The 23,872-nt window shown below is 39.7% G+C and overlaps 2 protein-coding genes across 2 annotated transcripts in view; one reads left to right on the plus strand and one right to left on the minus strand.

Annotated features, from left to right (window-relative positions):
- The window catches only part of LOC133611942 (transmembrane protein 116), a 485,483-nt gene that overhangs the window by 17,365 nt on the left and 444,246 nt on the right, over nt 1-23,872 (minus strand). The window contains exons 20-21 of the mRNA XM_072913718.1: nt 2,056-2,186; nt 1,916-1,959 (exon numbers count right to left, since the gene is read on the minus strand). Coding sequence (XP_072769819.1) covers nt 1,916-1,959; nt 2,056-2,088 — 77 coding nt within the window. The 5' untranslated portion in view covers nt 2,089-2,186. The remainder of the gene's footprint in view (nt 1-1,915; nt 1,960-2,055; nt 2,187-23,872) is intronic.
- On the plus strand, nt 8,067-21,323 carry LOC133611946 (ADP-ribosylation factor 5-like). The gene is made up of 6 exons (XM_072913708.1): nt 8,067-8,272; nt 10,687-10,767; nt 10,868-10,977; nt 14,996-15,067; nt 20,742-20,867; nt 20,935-21,323. Exons 1-6 carry the CDS (start codon nt 8,206-8,208, stop codon nt 21,016-21,018), a joined length of 540 nt encoding a protein of 179 aa, XP_072769809.1. The 5' UTR covers nt 8,067-8,205; the 3' UTR covers nt 21,019-21,323.

Consider the following 23,872-nt stretch of genomic DNA (forward strand, 5'->3'; position numbering starts at 1 on the left):
TTTTGTCAACAATTGTATGTGTGTAAAGTATTTCTTGTGCTGAGCAATCATAAAACTGCTGCGAAGACACACTGTGTGAGGCTCGCGTAATCCTGCCTCCTGGTGCCGGTTAATGCACCTCCGCTGCAGAATGCACCCCCAGACGAGAGCGCCACACCAACCAAAGCCCACACCCTAACCCTCCACGTGCAAGACCGAATCCACCCAAAAAAGTCACTTAACAAGAAGCCAAAAAGTGCAAAAACAACAATGCTCGCGCCGGAGGAGCCGTGAACGACTGCAGGGACACAACATTAGGTACACCTGCAGACTGCAGCACGGATTTCATATTTCATTCATTCACAACTCCTCCAACACGAACACCACTGTTCCCGCACTTATAAATAAAGGTAAGACCAAAAAAACGTTTTTTTTTATTAAATGTGCTTTTTTGTGTGCTACAGTTTGTATGTGTAAAGTTAAAGTTAAGTTAAAGTACCAATGATTGTCACACACACACTAGGTGTGGTGAAATGTGTCCTCTGCATTTGACCCATCCCTTGATCACCCCCTGGGAGGTGAGGGGAGCAGTGGGCAGCAGCGGCGCCGCGCCCGGGAATAATTGTTGGTGATTTAACCCCCAATTCCAACCCTTGATGCTGAGTGCCAAGCAGGGAAGAATGCTGGTATGAGCTTTTAAACATAACCCGTTAACTGCTGCCAATCAAATGGTGAATAAGATACTCTTTAGTGTTCATATGTTTGTAAATCTGACTGTGATGAAGTCAGTGACTCACCAGTCATGAACCTCACCGTACATCACTGATATATATATATATATATATATATATATATATATATACATATATATATATGTCTTAATAAGGTTATCCAAAAAATAGTGCTCGATACCGTAGTAGAGCGCAATATATGTAAGTGTGGGAAAAAAATCACAAGACTACTTCATCTCTACAGGCCTGTTTCATGAGGGGTTCCCTCAATTAAAATCTCCTGATGATTGAGGGAACCCCTCATGAAACAGGCCTGTAGAGATGAAGTAGTCTTGTGATTTTTTCCCCACACATACATATACATATATATATATATATATATATATATATATATATATATATATATATATATATATATATATATATATATATATATATATATATATACATATATATATATATATATATATATATATATATATATATATATATATATGTATATATATATGTATGTAAATATATATACATATATATATATATTCCTCGTGCACTAATTGACTGAAAGATATATATATATATATATATATATATATATATATATATATATATATGTATATATACAGCCCGGCCTCCGGCAAAAAATGCTTTAATTGTAATTTTGAAGAATTCATTTGAATGTGCATGAACTATTTCTGTTCAAAATTGTTAGAAATGTCACATGTTAAATATTAACTCAGTGCTTGAAATAAGAAATTATTACTTCAAAAAAGCAGTTTTATACTTGTGAGTGTTGATGGCACAGCTTTGCAACAGTTGATATTCTAGTTTCAAGCATTTTTTACTCAATATAGGTCATCAAATCTCAGCAACAAGCTGTAATATCGTACTGAGATCATTTAGGTCCAAAACACTTAAAACAAGTAAAACACTCTAACATAAAATCTGCTTAGTGATAAGAATTATCTTATCAGACAGAAAATAAGCAAATATCACCCTTATTTGAGATATTTAATCTTACTTAGATTCCAGTTTTTGCAGTGTGGGTGTTTTGTAGGGCGCATATGAGAAATTTCAAGTCATGCCGATTATTTCGGACAAATGATGTTGAACAAAAGCATCATCTTGTAGTGCAATAAGTCAGTACATTACAGAACAGGCATGCTTTAACCACCCAGGAGAAGTCAGAGATAAAAAAGAATGGTTACCTGGGAGTTAGTGAAATCAAATACACTGTGGAGAGAACATCAATCTGGAAAGCAAATGAATAAAATAAAAGGCCACACTGAGATAATCAAGTGTTTTTTTCTAGTTCATTTCCACACAGCCAGAATTGAGTATTCTTTACCTGATAAGCACTCAGTGTCCCGTTGAGATCCATGGTGGAGAAATCAGTCAGGGCAAAAAGTCACGTTGTAAACTCGGAGAGAAACTAACTTCCCCCATGACAGACTTTAGAAGAAATGTGCACTCACTCACCTGCGACAACAAAAAAGTCAGAGCGGGAGAAAAAAAAAAAAGTCACGTGATGCTGCTTTCACTTCACCTGCCCGATTGTGTGTGTGTGTGTGTGTGTGTGTGTGTGTGTGTGTATGTTCTGGCAATGCTTACTTAATGGGGACATGGCTCTGTTTACACAGTCACCTTTAGGGGACCTCTGACAGTATGGGGACAAAAAAACAGGTCCCCTAAAGGGAAACCTTTTTAATGATTTGTCTCCTCCAGGCTAGACTACTGCAACACACTTCTTGTCGGGATCCCCAGCAAGAACATCCAGAAGCTGCAATACGTACAGAATAGTGCTGCTAGGATCATACTTGCCAACCTTGAGACCTCCGATTTCGGGAGGTGGGGGGAGGGGTGGGAGTGGGCGGGGTCGGGGTGAGACGGGGGCGTGGTTGGGGGCGTGGCTAAAAGGGGAGGAGTATATTTACAGCTAGAATTCAACAAGTCAAGTATTTCATATATATATAGATATTAGAGATGCGCGGATAGACAATTATTTCATCCGCAACCGCATCAGAAAGTCGTCAACCATCCGCCATCCAACCGGCCTAACATTTGATCAGAACCGCACCCGCCCGCACCCGCCCGTTGTTATATATCTAATATAGACGATGCAAGGCATTAGTGAGGTTATAAAGCTTTTGCCTGTTAAAGAAAGGAGACTGATCCAATGCAGCACAGACATTCGCGTGCCACGCTGTCACGACCCAGACGCACACCAGTGCGCAATCATATGGGAGCCGCGCTGAGCGCACCTCCAAGCGCGTCTCGCTGCCGGCGACGGCCGGGTATGGGCCCGACGCTCCAGCGCCATCCATTTTCAGGGCTAGTTGATTCGGCAGGTGGGTTGTTACACACTCCTTAGCGGGTTCCAACTTCCATGGCCACCGTCCTGCTGTCTATATCAACCAGGGTGAGCCCCACCCCTTTCGTGAGCGCACTGCGCGCGGAGTGACCCCTGTTACGCGCCCCCGGCAACAGGGGTGGCGGGCAGGTAAGCTGCGCGGGCGGAGCGTGCGGAGTGACCCCTGTTACGAGCCCCCGGCCACGGGGGTGGCGGGCAGGTAAGCTGCTTACCTGCTGCGCGTGACGCTGGCCGCGGCGAAGGCGGACGAGGCGGGGTGTCGGTGCGGTGGGCGCGGTGGTGACCCTGGACGTGCGTCGGGCCCTTCTCGCGGATCGCCTCAGCTACGGCTCCTGGTGGGGCCGTCTCGGGGGAAGGGGTCTCGGTCCCAGACCCCGGCGAGGCGTCCCTTCTCCGCTCCGTAAAAGTGTCCATCTCTTTTTTTTTTTTTCTTCTGTTGTGGCATATGCTGCAGGTGCCTGCTCGTTTTTCGTATGTGGGTAACAACATTTAACTATGTATATATATTTCCGAATTGGTTTAACTGCCACCCGCCTGAATCTATTTAAAATCTAATTTTTTTTATTTCAACCACCCGACCCGACCCGACCCGCGGATAAAATCTAATTTTTTTAAATTTCATCCGCCCGATCCGCGGATAATCCGCGGACTCCGCGGTTGTGCCCGCAAACCGCGCATCTCTAATATATATATATATATATATATATATATATATATTTATTTTATTATATATATATATATATATAAAATTAATACTTGAATTTCAGTGTTCATTTATTTACACATATACACACACATAACACTCATCTACTCATTGTTGAGTTAAGGGTTGAATTGTCCATCCTTGTTCTATTCTCTGTCACTATTTTTCTAACCATGCTGAACACCCTCTCTGATGATGCAAAATGTGTGGCACGCACAAAAGTGCTTTCATCAAATGCACTAGATGGCAGCATTGTCCTGTTTAAGAGTGTCACAACATTGCTGTTTACGGCAGACGAACTGCTTTACGGTATACAAAAACGTGACTGCTGTTGTTGTGTGTTGTTGCCGCGCTGGGAGGACGTTAATGAAACTGCCTAACAATAAACCCATGAGGACCTGAGTCCGCCTGAATTTCGGGAGATTTTCGAGAGAAAATTTGTCCCGGGAGGTTTTCGGGAGAGGCGCTGAATTTCGGGAGTCTCCCGGAAAATCCGGGAGGGTTGGCAAGTATGGCTAGGATCCTGATGAGAGTACGAAAATACGACCACATCACACCAACTCTCAAATCCCTTCACTGGCTTCCTGTTCTACTCAGGATTGAATTCAAAGTCTCCCTACTAACCCACCAGTGCCTCCATGGAAATGCCCCCCTCTACCTCAAAGAACTAAATACAGTTGGTCGCTACATCTGTAAGTGCAAGTTAAAACTCTACTATGCAAAGCAAAAGCCATTTATCAACAACACCCAGAAACGCCGCCGGCTTCTCTGGGCCCGAGATCATCTAAGATGGACTCATGCAAAGTGGAAAAATGTTCTGTGGTCTGACGAGTCCACATTTCAAATTGTTTTTGGAAATATTCGACATCGTGTCAAAGGGGGAAGCGAGCCATCCAGACTGTTATCGACGCAAAGTTGAAAAGCCAGCATCTGTGATAGTATGGGGGTGCATTAGTGCCCAAGGCATGGGTAACTTACACATCTGTGAAGGCACCATTAACGCTGAAAGGTACATACAGGTTTTGGAACAACATATGCTGCCATCTAAGCGCCGTCTTTTTCATGGACGCCCGTGCTTATTTCAGCAAGACAATGCCAAGCCACATTCAGCACGTGTTACAACAGCGTGGCTTCGTAAAAAAAGAGTGCGGGTACTTCCTTGGCCCGCCTGCAGTCCAGACCTGTCTCCCATCGAAAATGTGTGACGCATTATGAAGCGTATATGTATGTGTATGTATGTATGTATATATATATGTATGTATATATATGTATATTTGTGTGTATGTATATGTATATATATGTATGTGTATATATATATATATATATATATATATATATATATATATATATATATATATATACATATTTTATATGTGGGATCTGAGCCGAGGATGTAGTTGTGGCTTGTGCAGCCCTTTGAGACACTTGTGATTAAGGGCTATATAAATAAACTTTGATTGATTGATTGATTGAAAATACGACAGCGGAGACCCCGGACTGTTGAACGACTGAAGCTCTACATAAAACAAGAATGGGAAAGAATTCCACTTTCAAAGCTTCAACAATTAGTTTCCTCAGTTCCCAATCGTTTATTGAGTGTTGTTAAAAGAAAAAGTGATGTAACACAGTGGTGAACATGCCCTTTCCCAACTACTTTGGCACGTGTTGCAGCCATGAAATTCTAAGTTAATTATTATTTGCAAAAAAACAAAAAAAAAAGTTTATGAGTTTGAACATCAATATCTTGTCTTTGTAGTGCATTCGGGTTGAAAAGGATTTGCAAATCATTGTATTCCGTTTATATTTACATCTAACACAATTTCCCAACTCATATGGAAACGGGGTTTGTATCAATAGAAATCCTATAGTGAACATACCCTGGACAAGTCATTAGGTACCCAATCTAATAAGCTCCAATGCAAGAGCTACAGTATATTACAAAAGTATGCTATACAAAGACAAAAATGCTCAAAGGTAATCATGTAACAATGTTTTATTTTTGTGGCTAGTTGTGGCTAGGTTGCAGTACAAGATATGTAGGCGAATAAGCACCCCAAAAAATATATAATCTAAACGGAGTATCTTTGTATTCGTAATGACAGAATGTTTGTATTATTCATCCTAATATGTTCATTAAATTGTCCAAGTGTAATTGATGTTGCTGCACCGACGCAATTCGTCGGCGATCACTCGAAACGAGTATGATTGTCCTCCTGTTGGTGGGACTGCCTTCAGGAGAACGCCTGTGCGTGGAATCTTTTAAAGTGGGGAGATTGGTGCACAGACAGCCACCACACTGTCATTGGCAAAGAGAAGGCCAGCGTCCAATGGCATGGAGACCAAGCCAATTGGGGACCCATCTTTGCTGCAGCCTTCTTCCGCCTTTGTGACCATTGTGGAGCTTCCATGCAACCATCATTCGCCCACTCCACCGTTGAGGTCTTTTATGCAATAACGCAGAGGTAGATAGATAGATAGATAGTAGGGGTGTAACGGTACGTTGTATTGAACCCTTTCGGTATGGGGGGTTCGGTTCGGTTCGGAGGTGTACCGAACGAGTTTCCACACGAACATATTAAGCTAAACTAAAGTCTTAACAAGCTGCTCCGCTTCCTTCTGCCTGTCTCTGTCAGAACTCTACATAGCACCCAGCATTGTCCCACCCACACAACCATCTGATTGGTTACATACAGAGCGGTAACAGCCAATCAGCAGTGCATATTTTGTCATTTTATTTAATCTGAGCAACAATTTGAGGCAGTTTAATGTGGATTAACGTGGGAAGAATTATTATAGTGTTCCCAATGTTAAAAGGATAAAGCCATTGTTTACAAATTTGGTAAATAAATAACCAAAACATTTATATTTTGTTGTTTTCTTATTGTACCGAAAATGAACCAAACCGTGACCTCTAAACTGAGGTACGTACTGTCGGAGGCAGATATTTACATATATCCGTATTTAAGTGTTACTTCTTTATTTTCATAATCATATTACAAAACAGCTGGTGTTTTTCTTCCAATTGTGATCTTTTGGTTGTCTGCAAATACTGTGTGCTAACCTTGAATATGGAATGTAAGAAAGAGAGATACTCCTTCTTCTTATCTATTCTTCTGTCCAGCTGCAGAGGAAAATGGGCATGTGTTTGGGCTGGAAAGACAAGACAGCGAGGGTGGGAGGGAGAGAGACTTTATAGAAGAGAAGGTTTCCATTTTTGAGAGGAGACCATCTTAGCTGCGTGATTGAATGTTCTATGCTGGACTGGTCTCATTTATATTTACAAAGCTTTGCAAATATATACAAAATACCTATTCTGTCTCTGGTGGTTCTTTTACTCAGCTTTAAGTGTCGTAAAGAGCTTGGGAGCGACGACCAGAAACTTGAAATCCCTGGGAGGAACAACTGGTCCAAACGCAACAGTACCCAACCAAATTTTTTGTGTATTGTTACACAAAAAAATGTTTATTGATTCCTTCAGGAGAGTTCCCTCAGGAAAATTAAAACGGTGTCAAAGTCCTTTTCACTGAGGGCCACTTGGACGTTATGTTTGGCCCCAGAGGACCGCTTCTAACAATGAATACTATTATTAAACCATATTTGTAAGTATTTCATTAGTAGATTTAAAAAAAATTAAAATGTAAAAAAAAAAAAGGTAAATTGCAATCATTTCACCTCAACATTTGATGTACATTACTGTAAATGTAGTATATATTACTGTAAATAGAAAAACAATACATTTTATGGTTAAACAAAAGCAGCTCAGTAGCCAGAATTTTACTGTAAAATGTACTTTTGTTTTTTTACTGTAAATTAAAAAAAAATGCAATTTTACAATAAAATGTTGGCACCTGAGCTGCCAGTTTGTTTGCCCCCCCGCAAATCAACAATTGTAAATGTTTGGTGTATTACTGTAAATGCCAACACGGCACCACCGTTTATTACAGTAAAAAAAATTAACACAATTTTTATATAGAGGAAAATGCTGTAAAAAGCACAGTAAATGCCACAATTTGACCTTGAAATCTATTGCTAATTTTACATTGCACAATTTGATGGATAACTTAGTATTTATTTATATTTAAAAAATGGTTTGAATGTTTGGTCATATATAATTAGACAATATTTAGGTTAACATTATTTAGTGGGTTAACATAATTGATGTGTAAAATTCACATTTTAAAAACGTCCGGGATAAAAATGTGTGCGATATTTCTTGTTCCGTTGTTGTGGATAAAGTTGATTGAAAGCAGTGACGTCACAAGTTCCTGTTCCGTTGTTGTGGATAAAGTTGATTGAAAGCGGTGACGTCACGGGTTCCACGTTGGCCGGACGTGGCAGAGTCTCCTGGTGAAACAACCTCAACGCTTTGTACGGGGCTTTAACATCCACCTTTTACCCAAACTATCACACACCACACTCCATTCATGGGGCTGGTATTATCTTCAGTCTTCGGACGACTTTTTGGCAAAAAACAAATGAGGATTTTGATGGGTGAGTACAAAAAAGCGTTGTTTTGACGGTTAGCTTAGCTTAGCTACTTGCTAGCTTGCGCGAAGCCTCGTCGTTTTCACAAGTTAAAGTTTGAAAAAAATACATAAACAAGGGCTCCCAATTGACGGACAACATATGAAGGTTCACTTTAGTGGCGTAAACGTGGTAAAATAGTCATGAGTCAATAAACAAATGAGTTAATTTTTAAAGGCAGTTTGTCAACTGGAAGTCGACGTTTTCCTCTGCTGTCGCAGGGAAGTAATTTAACTCTTCTTTGAAACATATTTATTTAACTCTTCTTTGAGACATCTACATATTTATTTTTAACTCTTTGATACATATCTACATATTTATTTAACTCTTCTTTGAATACATATTTATTTTTAACTTTGTTACATATCTACATATTTATTTAACTCTTCTTTGAAAATTATCTACATATTTATTTTTAACTCTTTGATACATATCTACATATTTATTTATAACTCTTCTTTGATACATATCTACATATTTATTTAACTCTTTGGAACATATCTACATATTTATTTAACTCTTATTTGAAACATATCTTCATATTTATTTAACTCTTCCTTGAAATATATCTACATATTTATTTTTAACTCTTCTTTGATACATATCTACATATATTGAACTCTTCTTTGAAACATATCTTCAGATTTATTTAACTCTTCCTTGAAATATATCTACATATTTAACTCTTCCTTGAAATATATCTACATATTTATTTAACTCTTCCTTGAAATATGTCTACATATTTATTTTTAACTCTTTGAAACATATCTACATATTTATTTAACTCTTTGAAACATATCTACATATTTATTTTTAACTCTTTAATACATGTCTACATATTTATTTAACTCTTTGAAACATATCTACATATTTATTTAACTCTTATTTGAAACATATCTTCATATTTATTTAACTCTTCCTTGAAATATATCTACATATTTATTTTTAACTCTTTGATACATATCTACATATATTGAACTCTTCTTTGAAACATATCTTCAGATTTATTTAACTCTTCCTTGAAATATATCTACATATTTAACTCTTCCTTGAAATATATCTACATATTTATATAACTCTTCCTTGAAATATATCTACATATTTATTTTTAACTCTTTGAAACATATCTACATATTTATTTAACTCTTCGAAACATATCTACATATTTATTTTTAACTCTTTAATACATGTCTACATATTTATTTAACTCTTTGAAACATATCTACATATTTATTTACCTCTTCTTTGAAACATCTACATATTTATTTTTAACTCTTTGATACATATCTACATATTTATTTTTCACTCTTTGAAACATATCTACATATTTATTTTTAACTCTTGATACATATCTACATATTTATTTTTAACTTTTTTGAAACATCTACATATTCTACCTTATTTTTAACTCTTCTATGAAACATATCTACATATTTTTAACTTTGAAACATATCTACATACTTATTTTTAACTCTGATACATATCTACATATTTATTTTTAACTCTTTGATACATATCTACATATTTATTTTTAACTTTTCTTTGAAACATCTACATATTTATTTTTAACTCTTTGAAACATCTATATATTTATTTTTAACTCTGATACATATCTACATATTTAATTTTAACTCTTCTTTGAAACATCTACATATTCTGCCTTATTTTTAACTCTTCTATGAAACATATCTACATATTTATTTTTAACTTTGAAACTTATCTACATATTTATTTTTAACTCTTTGAAACATATCTACATATTTATTTTTAACTTTGAAACATATCGACATATTCTGCCTTATTTTCAACTCTTCTTTTAAACATCTACATATTCTGCCATATTTTCAACAGTAGATGAACTCTTCTTTGAAACATATCTACATATTTATTTTTAACTCTTTAAAACTTATCTACGTATTCTGCCTTATTTTCAACTCTTCTTTGAAACATATCTACATATTCTGCATTATTTTCAACAAAATAGTTTCCAATTAATTGTCTTGTGTAATATTATGTAGAACTTAGGCCCACAGAGTAGTCATTTTTGACATTGTTTTCCCACGCCAGTTTCTATTTGATAAAAAACCCATAGAGTTTGTCAAAGTATTTTTGGAGCAGACCTTTGAGGGCAGGGGTAACATTAGGGAAGAAAAAAAAAGAAAAAACGTCATGTTCAAAGGCAAAATGAATTGATTTGGTTTCTACCGAGCAAAACAAAAGCTATTTAGGGACTAGACGAGGCCCTAACCATAATATATTGTTAGCATCCCTGTTTTGGAAAAAAGCAAGTTGTGATGTCTCTTTGTTTTATTATGTAATATTTGACATGTTGTCATCCTCCCGTGTTGTAACTTGTCATTTCTCAACATTCCCGTCCCTAGTCGGGCTGGATGCTGCTGGGAAAACCACCATCTTATACAAACTGAAGCTCGGCGAAATTGTAACAACCATCCCCACTATTGGTAAGACCTGGGGACTTTGTAATCACCTCAATGCTAATTAATATTGATTATGATTGTACACAACCTCGTTTACCTTTTATTTTATTTCCTCCTTGGACAGGTTTCAACGTGGAGACCGTAGAGTATCAGAACATCAGTTTCACGGTGTGGGATGTGGGCGGTCAGGACAAGATCAGGCCCCTGTGGAGGCATTATTTCCAGAACACACAGGTATTATGGCTAATGTGGAGGCATTATTTCCAGAACCCACAGCAGGGTTTCCCGCAGTGCTTTGTTGTTAAGGCGGCTGCCTTAACAACAAAGAGCCACCGCCTAAACTAAAGTCTTAACAAGGTGCTCCGCTTGGTTATGCCTCTGCCTCTGTCAGTACGTCTCTGCAGCCAATCAGCAGTGCGTATTTAGAGCGCATGTAACAGCCAATCAGCAGTGCGTATTCAGAGCGCTTGGAGTCAGTGCTCCAGTGGTGGGGTGAGCAGAAAGGTGTTTAGCAGGTGAGCATAAGGCAGCGGACTCTCCCCAAATTATAATAAACACCTCAAAGTCAACTACTAGTGACATCACTATGAGCCCGTTGACGTTTTAGAAACATAAGCGGCAGCTCAGCTCGCTCGCAGTCCTTGAGGTGAAGGCTAATTAGCTTTTAGCGTAACGTTAGCTCATTTTGCGGTGTGTGTGTGCGTGCTACAAACAGAAAACCCCTGTGTCTGAGAGTGACAAGCATTATTGACCTACAGTTAACAACAAAGTTATTTCACTTTACCTTTTTTCTGTGTTGATTGAGCTGTGTTGAAGCAGCAAAAAAGGACAATATGTTAAATGAAGAGTTTCCTGAAGCTGTCTCTGATAGTTGATATAATAATGTAACTGCATCATAAAGCCTACATGAACGCTATGGTGTTCAGGGATGAATAGCCTCTCGTATTGCTATTGTACTATTTTTTTTAGCTATAATTACCGTATTTTTCGGACTATAAGTCGCAGTTTTTTCCATAGTTTGGCCGGGCTCCAGTGCGACTTATGTTTTTTTCCTTTTTTATTATGCATTTTCGGCAGGTGCGACTTATACTCCGAAAAATACGGTACATTAATCATTAGTAATGTAGCAGCCTAGTTTTTAATGGCAGGGTCCCTGCTATCACATGTTGATACAAATATATAACAGTTACATAATAAAAATAAATTACAGGCTTCCCAAATGCTGTAATAAATTAAGCATGATGAGTTGAGAATATGTCAGCATGTGGCCCTATTTTTAACTCTTTTTTTTCAAACACTTATTGGAAACGCTTACTTACAGTAAGTCATTAATTTGACTTATTAAGTCATTATTTTGACTTAGTAAGTCATTATTTTGTCATTATTTTGATTTAGTAAATTACTAAGTCAAAATATTGACTTACTAAGTCATAATAATGACATACTTAGTGTCTCAGGTAACTAGGACTGTTTTGTGTATTTTTACTTTACGGAAAAAATATCGAGATATATATAGTATATCGGCATATGGAGCGGAAAACACAACCAAAAATTGTAGGCTTCTTCATGCGACGAAGCCGGCCTACGTCACCACAGTCTGTAGTCTATTACCCCCCCCCAGGCTGTGGTGGCAGCGATGAGATGGAGACGTGATGGCGACAGGCCAAGTTACGCTGTTCCTTACACCCACCTACCCCTTTCCCCCTGGAGAGACACCACCTTAACTAACATATTTTCTGGGGGAAATACTGCACAGGTATTAGGGCTAATGTGGAGGCATTATTTCCAGAACACACGGGTATTGGGGCTAATGTGGAGGCATTATTTCCAGAACATACAGGTATTATGGCTAATGTGGAGTAGGGATGTCCCGATCCGATATTTGGATCGGATCGGCTGCTGATATTTGCCAAAAATTGCGTATCGCCAAGGCATGGGAAAATGCCGATCCAGATCCAGTTTAAAAAAAAACCTCCGGTCCGTGTTTTCCAACGCACCGATTTAAATAATACATTCCACTTTTCTGCTGCTCCGTAATTTCCGTACCGCATTTTCCAGCACACCTTCAACACATCCACATGTCTGTGAATTCTCACGCAGTTGCTTTTAGCTGCTGGCATTACACGACAGGCTCTTCTCACTCTTTCTTGTGTCTCCCTCTCACAGACAGCAGCGCGCCTTCTTACACACGTCACATACTGTCACGACACACGTCACATACTGTCACGACACACGTCACATACTGTCACGTCATACGTCACATACGTATACGTCCTCCCCGAGCAGAGAGGTAGCAGCATGGCTAACGTTAGCTGTGATGCTAGCGCAGCCGTGCGAGCAACGCTCCCTCTAAGGTGCTCGCCTATGCAATTGCGCACTGTTTAAGCGTCCTCTGCGCATAGCAAATCTATGCCACGCACAAAATCTAATAAAAAAATAAGCGCATAACGATTTTCAACACACGGACACGACAGAGAAAACAGTTTTCGTCATCATTGTTCAAATATTGTGACGTCTGTCGAGACGCTTATCTCCATTCGGTGCCACACACCCACACCATCAAAATGCTGAGGCAAAAATTTCCACAACACCGTATGAAAAAATTTGTGATTTTTTTTTTAGTTGTGATTTCCTTCTCTGCATGAAAGTTTAAAAGTAGCATATATTAATGCAGTATGAAGAAGAATGTTTTAATATAGACATGCAAGCCTTGAAAGAAAATTTTGAAAATCAATACTACATTTCCTGCAAATGGGTGCATTTCTACCCTATATTTTAACTTTAGATTTATTCTCATACCAAACTCTTTTGGCTGTCTTTTTGACACTTACATCCGGCTCCCCCTCCACACCCTGGATTATAAATAATGTAGATAATTCAATGTGATTATCTTGTGTGATGACTGTATTATGATGATAGTATATATCTGATAGTATATATCTGTATCATGAATCAATTTAAGTGGACCCCGACTTAAACAAGTTGAAAAACTTATTGGGGTGTTACCATTTAGTGGTCAATTGTACGGAATATGTACTTCACTGTGCAACCTACTAATAAAAGTCTCAATCAATCAAAACACATAGAATCATCATACTGCTGTGATTATATGCATCAAGTGTTCATTCAAGGCTAAGGCAAAATATCGAGATATATATTGTGTATCGCTATATGGCCTTAAAATATCGCAATATTAAAAAAAGGCCATATCGCCCAGCCCTAGTTCAATGATGCCATTTCTGTTTGTCATGTATAATTTTGTCTATTTTGTGTTTATCCTTGAATAAACAGGTCAGTTTCTTGTTACCAACCATTGTGTATTATTCAAACTCCCCTAATTCAGCTGGCTAGTTGTTATCAAGAGTACTAAAACCCTTTTCAACATGATTCTGACAACTAAGTTGGCTAAATAACTTTAAACTTTAATACATGCTCGGATAGGCCAGTATCGGTCAGTATCGGTATCGGATCGGAAATGCAAAAACAATATTGGTATCGGATCGGAAGTGCAAAAACCTGGATCGGGACATCCCTAATGTGGAGGCATTATTTCCAGAACACACAGGTATCGGGGCTAATCAAGCCGAAGTCTCCGACAAAGCAATGTATACTCTTGATTAGTCATGTGTTTGTCTCACTTAAATGTTGTTACTCACCACACCAGTTATTTACAGCATGTGATCTCAGTGTGTTCACAGTTAAAACACCACACGCTATGCCTACTATATACAGTACAGGCCAAAAGTTTGGACACACTTTCTCATTTCAATGCGTTGTCTTTATTTTCATGACTATTTACATTGTAGATTGTCACATCAAAACTATGAATGAACACTTGTGGAGTTATGTACTTAACAAAAAAAAGGTGAAATAACTGAAAACATGTTTTATATTGTGGTTTCTTCAAAATAGCCACCCTTTGCTCTGATTACTGCTTTGCATACTCTTGGCATTCTCTCCATGAGCTTCAAGAAGTAGTCACCTGAAATGGTTTTCACTTCACAGGTGTGCCTTATCAGGGTTGATTAGTGGAATTTCTTGCTTTATTAATGGGGTTGGGTCAATCAGTTGTGTTGGGAATGAGAAGGTGTGTCCAAACTTTTGGCCTGTACTGTGTTGCAGCTAGCTCATTACTCATGTTAAACTTCCTTTTTATGTTTGGCTGTGCAAATTATAGATCAAATGATTATTTACTTTTATGAACGTGGAAGCATACAATTAGCTAACTATGTCGATTGCTTTTATCTGGCAGGGCCTCATCTTTGTAGTGGACAGCAATGACCGAGAAAGAGTGCAGGAGGCTGCAGATGAGCTCTCAAAGATGGTATGTATGCAACTCAAAACTAAGAATTCTTATATTTTTAAAGGTAGATTTATAGTCTGTGAGAATATTGAGGCTGTAGTATCCAGTAATTTTGAAAATTCAGTAAAATCCCCGCTGTCAGAAGAAATGGCAAATAAACACAAGCTCAGTGTTGGTCAACAACAATCCAGGTTCAAGCTTTAAATGTGCATCATACATGTATTAACACATTTTAAAGAATAAAACATGTAGGTACTAAAGGGCTAGGCCAGGGGTCGGCAACCCGCGGCTCTTTGATCACTCTGATGCGGCTCAGCTTTTTTCCCGGGAGATTTCCGGATTTTGGTGCCTCTTGCAGAAAACTCCCGGGATTTATATTCACCTATTTTCACACTAACAATAATAATAAGGGCGTGCCATGATGGTACAGTATTTAGCGCCCTCTGCAATCTGTACAAACATCGTGCCAGCCCATCCTTTTGTTGTATGCATCTTTGACTTGCACACGTAAGTGACAGCAAGGCATACTTGGTCAACAGCCACACAGGTTACACTGACGGTGGCCATATAAAACAACTTCAACACTCTTACTAATAATGCGCCACACTTTGAACCAAAACCAAACAAGAATGACAAACACATTTCGGGAGAACATCTGCACCTTAACACAACATAAACACAACAGAACAAATACCCAGAATCCCATGCAGCCCTGACTCTTCCGGGCTACATTATGCACCCCTGCTACCACCAAACCCCGCCCCCACCCCAACCCTGCTCCCCCACACATCAACCCCCCCCCCCCCCCCCTCCGTGCGTCGGTTGAGGTGGGCAGGGTTTGGTAGCGGGGGTGTATAATGTAGCCCGGAAGAGTTAGGGCTGCATGGGATTCTGGGTATTTGTTCTGTTGTGTTCATGTTGTGTTACGGTGCAGATGTTCTCCCGAAATGTGTTTGTAATTCTTGTTTGGTGTGGGTCCACAGTGTGGCGCATATTAGTAAGAGTGTTAAAGTTTTTTATACCGCCACCGTCAGTGTAACCTGTGTGGTTGTTGACCAAGTATGCCTTGCTGTCGCTTACGTGAGCAAGCAGAAGCCTTACGCAACTTGTAGCTGGGCCGGCTGGTTGTAGTGGGCGCTAAATGCTGTACCATCACGGCCCGTTCGAGAGAACAGTTGCCCTGAAATTCGAAGTCTGCCGGAAGAATCGGGAGGGATGGGAAGTATGACGCTGTCAAGCGCCATTCATATAAAAGTCGCGGACCGCACTAACATTCAATTTTCATATTAAGGTGTGGGCAGCGTGTCTGAGACTCTTGGTTTATACATAGCACAAAGCAAAAAAAAAACTTTGTATGCAGTGTTATTTCATTTTAAATTTCAAAAGATTTTTGTGGCTCCCATTGTTTTCTTTAATTTGTGAAACTGGTCAAAATGGCTCTTTGAGTGGTAAATGTTGCCGACCCCTGGGCTAGGCGATATGGATGGAAACTTTATCACAATATAAGTGTCTTATATCGGTAGATAGCGAACATTTTTGATATTTATTATGACTTATCGAAAAAAAGCACCAGGAGAAAAACATATAATGTATTCAAAATGTAACCTTCCTCTGATTATAAACCCCTTAGCTATCAAGGAAGAAAGGAAATGTTAACACAAGCAGTCAATTTAACAAACATTGAACACTTCACAATAGGGGTGTAACGGTATGTGTATTTGTACTGAACCGTTTCGGTACGGGGGTTTCGGTTTGGAGGTGTACCGAACGAGTTTCCACACGGACATATTAAGTAGCGTACCGCACGTTATGTAAACAATGCACACCGAGGCACAACACACACCGGGTTACGATAGACTGACCATACGTCCTCTTTTCAGGGGCTGTCCGGGCGGAGTCTCTTAAATGCCTCAAATGTCCGGCATTTTGAGTTAGGGTTGTGTGTATTTTCAATGTACGTTCAGGGTTCAGAAGGGGTTAAAAACAAAACAAATTGTGGAGGTGTGCGCGTAGCAGCATTGGTGAGGGAGGGGCAGAGACAGAGAGAGTGAGAGAGTTATGATAAACGCGCATGCGTCGCCAGGCTTTGCTTTTTATCCATAGATTTATCAGATTGAATTTTTTATTATCTATAGCAGGGGTGTCAAAAGTGTTCCCCGGAGGCCATTTGCGGCCCACAGCTAATGTTTTAAAGGCCCACGGCACATTCTAAAAATACTATTAAAATAAACAAAAACATAACAAAAGTGAAATAAAAAAGCTTAAAGGTTAAATCCATCCATTTTCTACCGCTTATTCCCTTTTGGGGTCGCGGGGGGCGCTGGAGCCTATCTCAGCTACAATCAGGCGGAAGGCGGTGTACACCCTGGACAAGTCGCCACCTCATCGCAGGGCTAAAGGTTAAATGTAATTTCGAAAAAATTGCAATGTTGAGATTTTGCAAATTTGATTTTACTGTACCGAAAATGAACCGTACCGTGACCTCTAAACCGAGGTACGTACCGAACCGAAATTTTTGTGTACCGTTACACCCCTACTTCACAATCACCTCTTTTAAATGAAGGTGCAATAATAAGGAATGTGTAATAAATGCTTAATAAAGTGTAACAAAATAGTAATGATAACGAATGTAAACATACAGACACCTGAGAACTATTTTCTTCAGGTTTAGTGCCAGGAGGTTACGGCTGTGCTCAGGTAAGCACAGCTAAGGTGGTGTGGCATTACCAATCTTAGTAGGGACCAGCGCCTTGCATCATTTACAGACCACGTTGGTCTGACTACGGTCCGTTTTTTTTGGTATATGAAATAGTTCAGGCAACTGCAGAATAAATAAAGCGGGAGGTGTGGTAACATTTCTCTGTGTACCTGCTCATGTAGGAGTTGTGGGCAACGAGTTAGCAGACAGATATGCAAAACAAGCAACCACTAAAACAGAAGTAAACATAGAGATTAAGCACAGTAAAGAAGAACATAATTAAGATAGAACACAATAAAAAGTGGCAGGATAATTGGAATAAGGAAACAAAAGGTAGGGAGTATTACAAAGTCCAGAGGAGAGTAGGTGTAATGAGAGGAGGCAATAGAAATAGGGAGGAAGAAGACATTATTACTAGAATGAGATTAGGACATACATATCTAAATAGTTCATTGAAATTGATAGGGAAACATAATACAGGGATATGTGACTATAACCATCAGATAGAAAGTGTAGGCATACTTGCCAACCCTCCCGGATTTTCCGGGAGACTCCCGAAATTCAGCGCCTCTCCCGAAAACCTCCCGGGACAAATTTTCTCCCGAAATTCAGGCGGAGCTGGAGGCCACGCCCCCTCCAGCTCCATGCGGACCTGAGTGACGTGTTGACAGCCTGTTCTCACGTCCGCTTTCCTACAATATAAACAGCTAATGATGGAGGGCGAGTTCTTGGTTTCTTATGTGGGTTTATTGTTAGGCAGTTTCATTAACGTCCTCCCAGCGCGGTAACAACACACAACAACAGCAGTCAAGTTTTCGTCTACCGTAAAGCAGTTCGTCTGCCGTAAACAGCAAAGTTGTGACACTTTTAAACAGGACAATACTGCCATCTACTTTACATGCATATGTGACCCACCCATAATGTGTCACATTTTTGTGTTGATTTATTTATTTTATTTTGTGGTTTGAATTCGTTTTTGGAGCTGTCATTACACATTTATCAGTATTCACATTGGTCAGTAGGGGGCAGTAGGGCGTTTCTTCCCAATTGAATGCTATCACCTGCAGACCGGAAGTGTCTTGTCATTCTGATGAGCGCGACCAGTCTGTGAACAATTGAAACGTCCTGTGTGCTTTTTCCTCCTGTATAACAGGTTAGTTTTGGTGAATCAACTCACTGAATAATATCCATGTGATCTTTATAAGTTTAAGTACACATTCTGATGGTGGAGCCTAACTCTAAAGTGTTTGTGAGTTGTAGTTTGTATTTGTGAATGAATCCAGTGCACAGCTGCAGTAATCAATACAAAAAAGGCGACGTGAGTGCGCAATGTTTATATAGGAACTTCTGATCCTAATTCAGACTCCCAAATTAGAGCTCCCGTTTTCTTATTGATTTTATAATGTATATTTGCATAATGTGTGTGTTCTGAAATAGTGACAGAGAATAGAACAAGGATGGACAATTCAACCTTAACTCAACAATGAGTAGATGAGTGTTATGTGTGTGTATACCGTATTTTCCGCACTATTAGCCGCACCTAAAAACCACAAATTTACTCAAAAGCTGACAGTGCGGCTTATAACCCGGTGCGCTTTATATATGGATTAATATTAAGATTCATTTTCATAAAGTTTAGGTCTCGCAACTACGGTAAACAGCCGCCATCTTTTTTCCCCATAGAAGAGGAAGCGCTTCTTCTTCTACTGTAAGCAACCACCCGCCCCCGTAGAAGAAGAAGAAGGGCGCGGATATTACGTTTCATTTCCTTTGTGTGTTTACATCTGTAAAGACCACAAAATGGCTCCTACTAAGCGACAGGTTTCTGGTTCATGAAAAGACGCAATCTCTCCATCTGCACACGGACTACTATTTCACAGCAACTGCCTAAAGACTTTCAAGAAAAGCTGGCTACTTTCCGTGCATATTGTAAAAACAAGATAGCTGAAAAAAAGATCCGGCCAGAGAACATTATCAACATGGACGAGGTTCCGCTGACTTTTGATATTCCTGTGAACCGCACTGTGGATACAACGGGAGCACGTACGGTGAATATTCGCACCACAGGGAATGAGAAGTCATCCTTCACTGTGGTTCTAGCTTGCCATGCTAATGGCCAGAAACTTCCACCCATGGTGATATTCAAAAGGAAGACCTTGCCAAAAGAGACCTTTCCAGCCGGCGTCATCATAAAAGCTAACTCGAAGGGATGGATGGATGAAGAAAAGATGAGCGAGTGGTTAAGGGAAGTTTACGCAAAGAGGCCGGGTGGCTTTTTTCACGCAGCTCCGTCCATGTTGATATACGACTCCATGCGCGCCCACATCACGCTGGTTTTTAATATATTATTAAAGTTTGACTGACCTATCTGACTGTTTTTTTGACATTCCCTTTAGCGCAGTTAGATGCGGCTTATAACACGGGGCGGCTTATAGGTGGACAAAGTTTTGAAATATGCCGTTCATTGAAGGCGCGGCTTATAACCCAGGGCGGCTTATGGTGCGGAAAATACGGTATGTGTAAATAAATGAACACTGAAATTCAAGTATTTCTTTTATATATATATATATATATATATATAGCTAGAATTCACTGAAAGTCAAGTATTTCTTATATATATATCTTAACCACGCCCCCACACCCCACCTCCTGAAATCGGAGGTCTCAAGGTTGGCAAGTATGAGTGTAGGACATGTTTTAATACATTGTAGGAAATACAATAGAAAAAGGGAAATACTGGAAAGTAAGTTAGCAAAAGAGGAGATTAGGTTAGCAGTGGAAGATATTTTAGGATTGCACTCAGAACACACAGGTTATAAAGCATTATACACATATTTTAAAAACACTGGGTTAAATAAGAGTATAGAGTGGGGATCCACCTCGGTCCACACTCCATTTCAGTAGGTGGCGGTAATGCACACCAGAAGGTTGCTTGCCAACCGCCATTAAACAAAAGAAGACATTTGGTGTTGTCAAGTCTGGTGTTTGTGCTTGCAGTTGCAGGAGCAGGAGTTGAGCGACGCCGTTCTGCTGGTCTTCGCCAACAAACAGGACCTCCCCAACGCCCTGACAGTCAGCGATCTCTCAGACACACTGGGTCTCAATGCCCTCCGCACCAAAGCTGTAAGTCACTCCAGACTCCCAATGCAGAAAGCATCCTTCTCCTCACTTCCTCATTGCATCCCCACAGTGGCACATTGAGTCCACCTGCGCCACCCAAGGCACCGGGCTGTATGAAGGACTGGAATGGCTTTCCACAGAGCTGTCCAAGTAGATGGACCGGACGGATGAAAGAGTGACCTTTTCACGGACATTCAATCGGGAAACATTTGGTCCTCCAGCAGCAGACTAGTAGGAGGATGTTTTTTGATTGGGGTGGTTAAGTCCCCAACTTGTATCTTGAAGCCTATTCCATATTATCTTTGTTTAGTTTGCTTTATTCTTCTTACCTTTGCATTCCATTCTAAGACCAGCAATCCTTTTGAACACAATGCAACTGAATTCTTGAACAGTTGATGGTCGTGTGGCCTAACATTCAGTGAACCATGTTGCCTGCCACTAAATGAATCCACAAAGGAACATTGTGCCTTCCTTTTGCCCTCTTGCACCAACGCAATCTTTTTTGGGGAGCAAAAAAACGAAGTTGGATGTGTTTATAAGCAACTTGTAGTTTGCATGAACCTAAACAACAGTCATTCCAGTCTAGCAAAGAAACGGCCAACCAGACCAGGAACATACTAACATAGACCAGGCGGTAGCATGACATGATCAAGTAGCATTTGTTTGTTTTTCTTTGTGGCAGCAAGCACTTGAAAAACACTTCATAATTATCTGTAATTAGAGATGTCCAATAATATCGGACTGCCGATATTATCGGCCGATAAATTCTTTAAAATGTAATATAGGAAATTATCGGGAACAGTTTAAAAAAGTAAAATTTATGACTTTTTAAAACGCCGCTGTGTACACGGACGTAGGGAGAAGTACAGAGCGCCATAAACCTTAAAGGCACTGCCTTTGCGTGCCGGCCCAGTCACATAATATCTACGGCTTTTCACACACACACACGAGTGAATGCAACATACTTGGTCAACAGCCATACAGGTCACACTGAGGGTGGTCGTATGAACAACTTTAACACTGTTACAAATATGCGCCACACTGTGAACCTACACCAAACAATAATGACAAACACATTTCGGGAGAACATCCGCACCATAACAACATAAACACAACAGAACAAATACCCAGAACCCCTTGCAGCACTAACTCTTCCGGGACGCTACAATATACACTGCCGCTACCCCCTACCCCAACTCCGCCCACCTCAACGTCCTCATGCTCTCTCAGGGAGAGCATGTCCCAAATTCCAAGCTGCTTGTTTTGAGGCATGTTAAAAAAAGTAATGCACTTTGTGACTTCAATAATAAAAAAATATGGCAGTGTCATGTTGGCATTTTTTTCCATAACTTGAGTTGATTTATTTTGGAAAACCTTGTTACATTGTTTAATGCATCCTGTGGGGCATCACAACAAAATTAGGCATAATAATGTGTTAATTCCACGACTGTATATATCGGTATCGGTTGATATCGGAATCGGTAATTAAGAGTTGGACAATCTCAGAATATCGGCAAAAAAGCCATTATCGGACATCTCTATCTGTAATATTTACAAATATATCATGCCTGCAGTTCCAGATAATTCAAGTATTTGATGTCAAATGGTTTGCAAAAAAATGTTTACTAGCATTACCTGATTGTTATTCGTAATGTATTTGTTTGGAAATTGTTTTTGAAAGGAAGAAAAATCTTTTGCAATCAACTCTTACGTCAAGTTAATACACACAACTAAGAAAAAAAGTATGGATTCAGTTTGAGTGTCATATTTAGTTCCACATCATACATACATATCTCCAGAGAATAATTTTGTGCTCAATAACATTATTTCACAAAACCAAAGAAAATGAAATTAATGTATTTGCAAAAGATAATGCTCAGTTTTGATTGACGTGGTCAGATACAACTATTCATCTAAATGTAGTTGTGATCAAGGGTCTCTCCTCTATGGGGTCTTGGGGCACTAGGAGGTTAACCCCTTTACTACTGTTAGCCCAGGTGGCCCTTGGCAAAGGCCTAGTACCTGACTGCCCCCTAGCCAGGGATACGGTGAAGACCTCAACGGCGGAGCAGGCGGAAGACGGTAGATTTAAGAACTACCACAACGGCTGCGATGGCGGAAGAAGGCTGCAGCAGAAAAGGGTCCCCAGTCGTCTTGGACTCCATGCCACTGGACCCTGACCCGATTCTGTCAAGGATTGTGTGGTGACCATCTGCGCACCAGTGTCCCCGCGTTAAACTAAGTCACACATAGGCATCCTCCATAAAGGGATACACCCCTACCAGGAGGATCGTCATACTCGTTCGAGTGACCGCAGATGATCAAGGGTGATGGGTCAAATGCAGAGAATAATTTCACCACACCTCGTGTGTGTGTGTGACAATCATTGGTACTTTAAAGGGGAACATTTATATCACAATTTCAGAATGGTTAAAACCATTAAAAATCAGTTCCCAGTGGCTTATTATATTTTTCAAAGTTTTTTTCAAAATTTTACCCATCACGCAATATCCCTAAAAAAAGCTTCAAAGTCCCTGATTTTAACCATCGTTATAAACACCCGTCCATTTTCCTGTGACGTCACATAGTGATGCCAACACAAACAAACATGACGGAAAGAACAGCAAGCTATAGCGACATTAGCTCAGATTCAGACTCGGATTTCAGCGGCTTAAGCGATTCAACAGATTACGAATGTATTGAAACGGATGGTTGTAGCGTGGAGGCAGGTAGCGAAAACGAAATTGAAGAAACTGAAGCTATTGAGCCATATCGGTTTGACGCGTATGCAAACGAAACCGACGAAAACGACACGACAGCCAGCGACACGGAAGAAAGCGAGGACAAATTCGGCGATCGCCTTCTAACCAACGATTGGTATGTGTTTGTTTGGCATTAAAGGAAACTAACAACTATGAACTAGGTTTACAGCATATGAAATACATTTGGCAACAACATGCACTTTGGGAGTGCAGACAGCCCAGTTTTCATCAATTAATATATTCTGT

Source organism: Nerophis lumbriciformis, linkage group LG08, assembly GCF_033978685.3.
Source record: "Nerophis lumbriciformis linkage group LG08, RoL_Nlum_v2.1, whole genome shotgun sequence".
NCBI classification, from domain to species: domain Eukaryota; kingdom Metazoa; phylum Chordata; class Actinopteri; order Syngnathiformes; family Syngnathidae; genus Nerophis; species Nerophis lumbriciformis.